The sequence below is a fragment of the Montipora foliosa genome, chromosome 6 (assembly GCF_036669935.1).
Source record: "Montipora foliosa isolate CH-2021 chromosome 6, ASM3666993v2, whole genome shotgun sequence".
Taxonomy (NCBI): domain Eukaryota; kingdom Metazoa; phylum Cnidaria; class Anthozoa; order Scleractinia; family Acroporidae; genus Montipora; species Montipora foliosa.
Genome location: NC_090874.1, coordinates 54407097 through 54414596, shown reverse-complemented (window position 1 = coordinate 54414596; position 7500 = coordinate 54407097). Strand labels below are relative to the sequence as shown.

General features: G+C 37.8%; 1 protein-coding gene across 1 annotated transcript in view; it reads right to left on the bottom strand.

Annotated features, from left to right (window-relative positions):
- LOC138006042 (uncharacterized) overlaps nt 1–7014 on the bottom strand; it is an 11002-nt gene extending 3988 nt beyond the window's left edge. The window contains exon 1 of the mRNA XM_068852198.1: nt 6185–7014. Coding sequence (XP_068708299.1) covers nt 6185–6364 — 180 coding nt within the window. The 5' untranslated portion in view covers nt 6365–7014. The remainder of the gene's footprint in view (nt 1–6184) is intronic.
- Between the last annotated feature and the right edge of the window lie 486 nt (nt 7015–7500).

Here is a 7500-nt window from a genome sequence, read left to right as displayed (position 1 = left end):
TTAATTAATAATTTCCGTTTTCAACATTGTTGGGTGAAAATGTTGAGGTAGTGGCAAAACACTATCCAGCATTGCTTGACGAATTCAAGCTCAAGTTGGCGCTAAATTTGCAAATATGGCGTAGCGTTTATGCTACTGGAGCTGTTTGAGGACAGAAAGTACGTATTCAAACGATCGAGGAAAATCAAAGAATGGTTAAGAGAACGTGTAGAAAAGGGTATGGTCTTTGCAAGATACATCCGCGCTTAGGAGGTGATGATTATGAGCTCGGATCAATTTGCGGGAATTTTATTATAAACGCTATTGAACCAGACATCTCCAAACAGAGCGATTATGATTAAGGAACCTATAAAAGTGTCCCATAGGCATGGCCTTGCTACCTACTCGCTTATCAAGGTTTCTCAGTGGCTGTTTATCAACAACCACGACTTCCCCTTGGTCCTTGTCCGCCATGTCTGTTGCAAATGATGCTAGAAGCCTTGGCTTGAAAATGAGATAGCGATTCGTGATTCGATAGCAGCGCGAACGTGACTCGATTCAGGACACAAATTCGTTGGAAGAGCGGCTAAACACTGCGACATTGTTGCGTCAAGCAAAATTTTGGTTGTAATGTTTGATCAAATGCAAACTCTATCCAACATTTGATCGAACAAAAAATGTTGGACGAATATCTTCCAACATAAGGGGCCAAATATTGTTGGATCGAGCAAAGTTGGAGTCTTTGATCCAGCTTTGTTCAATAGTTTGGCCAGGGTTTACCGGCGGTCGTTTCTCTCGGCCAGAAATACGTCCGCGTTCGCAGGCTACCTGTCCACACTATCAAAGAAGGGTTGTCAAGACTTTGTGAGATTGTAGACGGACTGAAACGCTTCCAAATATAAATGGTTTTAAGCGAAAAGTTAGCGTTTAAACTAAATATGAAACGGAAAAATATACTGGCATCAAAAATGACCCTGCGGAAAATTTCAACAGGAAATGGGCGTTGGCATCCGGTTTGTGCTTTAATAAGGCGTGAGTTAACCTTTTACTGTGTATCTAGCTTATAACCTCTTTTGTAAGTAGAGTAAGTAATGTGCATTGCTCTGTGTAATTTAGTGGCTTGTTTCATTTCATTTCATTTCATGGAGAGAATTCAAGTGAGGCCAACGCTACTGTGTGCATATAATGGATGAAGAACCTTCGCTGATCCACAACATCGGGCGGGAACTTCTTCATCCATCACATTACCGTTGGCTTCACTTGAATTCTCTCCATACACATACACACGCTGCTTAGGACAACATTCCTTTATTTTATTTTACTTTTTAGGTCTATAATGTTTGCTTTTTGTTCGTTATATTAAGTTTAAATAAACAAAATTAAATTAAAATGACAATTAAAAAAGAAAGGTTGTCAAAACGCTGCGTCTTAGAAGCCAACATTTACCCAAAACGCATTACAGATTTCTTGATAAGACGTCCTTTTTTCGCTGTTTACCGACGTCCGAAGATATGAGTAAGGTAACGACTTAGTAACCATTTTTTCAACTTTGAATCTGAAATATAAACATTGGATTTGCTCGTTCAGATTTTCATCTCAACTTCAACCCCAGAATAATAACACTTAATAATAGAAGCAATACTTAATTATTTATATAGCGCACTCTCCAAAATTGCACAAATACGCTTTACATACACGTGTATATAAATATATACATCGAATATACAGTTCAAAAAGTCTAAAACCTATTTCATATATCTAATTAACGCGTAAATATGAAAATATAAATAATATAAAAAATTAATGATATGATAATCTAAAAAGATGTGTCTTAAGTTTCAGCTTAAAAGATTGAAATACTAGGACTACACTTGATGTCCATAAGTAATTTGTTTCACATACAAGAAGCGCTAACCGAGAACGCTCTGGACCCATAAGATTTGGTACTATACAATGGCTGGCAAAAAAGCAACTTGTCGGCAGTTCTAAGATCTCTACTTGGAAAATACGGTACAAGCAATTCATTTAGGTATAGTGGTGCTAGAACATTAACAATCTTGTACGTAAACATTAAAATCTTGAAATTGATGGGTTGTTCTACTTGAAGCCAATGCAATTCTACAAGCAAAGGCGTAATATGATCAGCCTTGCGTGACATGGCCGGATACAAGCAGTGTAAGCGCTGAATTAAGGACGTTCGCGCTAATTCTTTGTGCGCAACGTTACTGCGCATGTAACGCGACTGTAATATGTCACGCATTACTTTGAGCATTAGTGAAGTTGTGGTTTTAAAACCTTTGCAAAAACCGTGGACGGTGAGTCTTGCACAGCGTTGGATCAGAGAAGATCGTGATCAGTCAAAATTGATTTAAAATATTTATGAAAGTCAAGTAGACTACTGCACGACTGATATTCGCGAGGTTTTATCGTCGTGCACTAGTCTACTTGACTTTCATACAAACTTTTCAAGCATCAGTGAAAATAACATGGCGACAAAAACGCCGAGGAAAAAATTACAGGCCGGCAAAAGAATGGTACATTTATTTCCAAATCATCATGAAACTTCAAAGAGAAGTGAGCGGGAGGATGGAAAAGCTCTGGAAAAGGTAGCTGATCGAGTAGACTAGTGGCTGAAAGTTTGGAAAACTCGTGGACGAACCGTTGCGTAAATTTAATGGGGCTATTTCTTTTTAATGTTTTTATTACCCTACGAACTTAAGTTCAAAGTGAATGCATGTTTTTAAAGTTCTTTTCCTTTACTTTCATGAAAATTGAGGAGTATTTTCGTCCTCGTCCGCTTGAATAGTGCGGACCTGCGTGGAAACTATCAGCGATTGAATTTCACCAAAAAACACACTCCAGAGGATGAGCATGACGGCAATGGGGAGATATTATACAAAACACCAACCAAATGAAGATGACCCCTGCTTAAAACGTCGTTGCTATGCTCGAAAAAGGTTTTTTTTTTTTGGTAAAAACCTTTCATCTCTTCAACGATCGATCCTCTCTTGGGTTCCAGTCCTTGCCCGACAGATCACGCAAAAGCGTGACAAACTTTTCCATGAGCTTTGCAAAATCACATCGATTTTACTCGTTCAGATCATCGGTGACCCCTATTTTTTAAATCATGAATCACTTACTTTATTTACTATCTACAAAATATGATGAAATAAGAAAATTCTCACCGTAAGAAGTTATCTTTTTTTAACATTTTCTTTCCTCGTGCCATCGAATTCCGGTAGTGGTTGCAACGGATAGAGCTTACGAAAACACTCGTCGAGGATGAACTCTACTGTTTACCACATCCCTAGCGGCATACAATTATCTAAAAATCTCACTCCTAAAAAACCTATGCATGGAAACTTTCACTCCAACAGTTTATTTTTATGATTTTCGATGGATGAGCAGATGAGCTTACATCTCTCTATTATGACCGATTTCTTGAAATTAAGGCATTTTTCCACTGCCATTTTCTCCGAAACAAAGTTGGTGACCCCCATTTTTTTTTTTCATTTTTGGAGTAAGTACTTTATGACCTAACTCTAGGCGAGAAATGAAGAAAATCTCACCTTAGGAAGATTTTGGCGCGAACGTCCTTAAGTAGCTAGGCAGGCCATATAATAAGGAAATACAGCTAACAAACGTATTAAAAAGGTTTCTGGTAGATTCAGTACTAAGATATCTGCGAACTTGAGAAATGTTCCTAATGTGAAAAAAGGCTGACTTACAGATTTCACTTATATGTTTCTCAAAGTTCATTGTGCTATCGAACACAACCCCGATGTTCCGCGCGGATGGAATTGGAGAAACTGGCGAGTGTCCGACAGTCACAAATTCCAACGATGGCCGTGGACGATATCTTGAGTGCAGAGTCAGAATCTCTGTCTTATCATTATTCATCTTCAAGTTGTTAAACAGCATCCACCGATAGACATCACAAACAAATCTGCGTGTCGTCAGCATAAATGTGATATAAGATACCATGACGACGCGTTATATCACCCAAAGAGGCGGTATACAACAGATACAGGATCGGCGCAAGAACAGAGCCCTATGGTACGCCACAGGTCAGTGGACGGCTGGAAGCCATGATTTTGCATTCTCGATAACCACAAACTGCTTACGGTCGCAAAGATATGACCTGAACCATTTATGTACAGTGCCTTAAATCCCATAGCAGTTAGACACTCTTGAAAGGAGTATTCCATGGTCCACTGAATTTCCCATTCGGGAGTTTTTGCTTACCATTTGAACAAACCTAGTACCAACCGGTTTCCGCTTGTAAATGGTAAACATGCAACCACTCACTCTTTACAAGAGTCCATCACCCATTGCTCTTTCGGCTCGGCCCAGAAGCCAAGGGAGAGGTGCTGGGAACGAGATTGGCTCTTCAAGATTTCGTCTTATTTTGTTTTGTTTGTTTGTTTTTTTGTTTACTTCGACAGACGGTAACAGGAGCCCATTAATGGGCTCCTGACGGTAAAAGGAGAGAAAAGGGGGACGACGTACAGCCAATCAGATCACGCCTCTTCCTCGACGTTGTTGGGCATTTTAGTTTGGAAGATAGAACGTGACGCACACAATTATGCCCAAGAACGAGTTTCCCCAAAGCAAAACGCAACGACTTCTATTCGAAGAAAGATCTCAAATATTGTTGTCATGCGTTTGAAGAAATATACGAATCCATTCTTACGCCCACGTATTTCCAGTCCGATTTTATGTTTTTGTCAACTTGGTATGAAATATTAATATGAAAATGCGTACTTGAAACACCGCTTGAATTAGTATTAAATGAATTACTTTGACAGGTCAGCGTTAGCGGTCCTTAAAAAAGCGGGTGGCTAACGAGCCAGAATTTTGCACACATGAAATTTGAATGATTTTTTTTTTGACAGGAAATAATTAACTTTTGATCAAAAGTAAGAGAATTTTTCTCCTTTCAATATTACGTATAAATCTCAGCCGGTAATTATTATCATTGTTACAAACTTCCTTTCTTTCACAGATTACGTTAGCTCGATATTAAAGATAGCTCAGAAACTGGACTCTATGATGGGCCAATTAAATTTTCTCTATAAGAAAAGTTTCCATTCGGTCGAAGTGTTCGGCTTACTATTAATTATTAAAAAACGTTCTCAGATGTGCATACAGCTGAAAGTACAAATAAATCGTGTTCTTTTTTATTGTTTGCATACGGTTATTCTTGAAAAAAAGCTTCAACGACACACAGTCTAGAGGAGAGATTTATTCCGTTTTTAGGATCAATCTCCCATTTTTCAAATTAAAAATACTGTAGCAGTAGAACGGAGATCTAAATTTTGTTGTCAACTTCTAAAAAAAACACTTTTGAACGATGAGGAAACAGATAAAATATCAAATTTATGTCATTGACTCCGATCAAGAGAAAATGATTTCTCTTGTTCCAATAAAAAAGAACTTTCTACAATGATTGGCTGAAAATAGATATGCTAGCATAGATAATTAAAGTTTATTCCGTTGATTCAAAACATCAGTCCTCTGTGCTACATATAAGCGTTCGTTTTGAGTCACTGTTGTTGGTAATACGTTGAAATGATATCGACTCGTAAAATTCGTAAATAAAGTGGGTCAATTTATAACGAGTTTGACTGAGTCAAGTTAGTTCGTTTCCTTCTTGTTCACCGGATAGTTCTAGACCTTGTGATTTATCAAGACCTCGCCAGCTTTCATAACTCATTGTAATCTAAAAATTGAAATTGACGTCTTCAAATATAAAGAAGGCAAATTTGCTGTGGTTTTTTTTTTCAAGTGACTGCAAAGGATTGTCATATGTTAGTTTGAGTAGCCTTTTTTAAAAATTGTTATGCATCAAGAGAGAATCGCATCATGACATCGTACTATGGGACATACTATAGCATTTACATAGAGCATTTACGAATATTTTTGTAAAAGAGAAAAAAAAAAACATCTGTCTCTTTTCGCAAGCCCGGTATAAAACACAAAACACAAATGTTTGCAGCACCCGATAGAAAAAACTTGTCCACAGAAATTGTCGATACAGGATGTGCGAAGGCCAGCCGCTAACCCTTCTAGTTATATAAAGCAACATGAAAAAAAAAATCTTGTATATATTGAGCTAAAACTGCTGTACTTGCTTGCTTAGTCCGTTATACCACGGTATCGCTAGCTTAAATAATGAATATCGACCCTCAACGAATGTTCATACCTTGTAACGAGCCCAAGTTTCCAAACTGTTGTTTCGCGATTTGTCATGCTGGGAGATATTTTCGCCGAGTTTCATTCTGTGCAAAGAATCGACAAAATTTTCTTCTTGGAGTGCCAAAGCGCGACCATCTTGTCTAGAGAATCTGCTACTCTCTAATGATAATTCTTTCTTCTCCGCCATGAAGTTTGCTGGCAATCGACGACCTTCAAAGCCTTTTTTTTCGAAAGATCCTTCGTTAGTTGATCAGGAAAAGGGAGTTCCTTGTGAAGCGATCGTGCCCGGTTAAAAATGTAAACTCCGTCAGTTAAGAATGACCACAGTTTTCCACAGCTGCTTAGTTAGTGATAGGTGCATTAATATATGACTTGAATGGGAGAAGTCCTTTTTAGGTATACGGTGTTACTTCTTTTGAAATTTACGAGAAAGAGCTACACAGAATTTAGCCCTGTGTGTTCAGTCAGATATATCGGCTTGCGATATCAACTTATCTCGAAACTTGGCGCTCTTGATAGATCTTCATTTCATTCGTAAAATTGACGAGAAATGTGTTTATCTTCAACTCAAAGCTCTTTGCTCTTCGACTTTACGGTTCTCACACCTCACTGATGAATCTCAAGTTTTGAAGACAGCATCTTTTGAAAATTGTCTAACACTTGGGAAAGATTTTTATCTATCGTTGCTTACCGTCGTGGCTATATTATATAACTTTGAAACGCAGTTGTGGTAGCTATATTTTCGAAACTGGTTGGAAACAGCTGAGCAAATCTTCCGTCAGCGAAATGTATTACATGTCAAAAACCCGGCTGAAAGAATCAATTCGCAACTCCTGTTCCTCAACTTATGATAATTGAAGTTCTTTTAATGTAAATTAAAAATTGGTACGGATATCCGAGTCGCTTAAAAATAGTAGCTTTTTCCTGTCAAAACAGGTGTTGTTTTCTCTAAATGTAATATGCAGTGATTCTTTTTAAAATGAGAACCGAAAATAAGTAAGCGTTTTATTCAAGATTTGCGTTTTCTCTGAATGAAATATTTGAAAGCAGATTTTTTACCTCGAGTATTTAAACATCGCTAAACCACTTAGCACAAGCCTATTCTCATTTAAATTATTACATGGCACTTGTACGCTTTCTCTCTTTCTTTATGAACATGACAGAAAGTTTGATATGTCATGATTATCGTAAATCCCGCTCACAAACCTCAGCCGAATTTATGAAAATTTCGTGGGCTTGTGAACGCCACTAGACGTTTGTATCCCGGGGCTGGCTTTCAAGTGAGAATAAAAAGCGTGTGAAAAAAAAAGAGTAAAATAATGA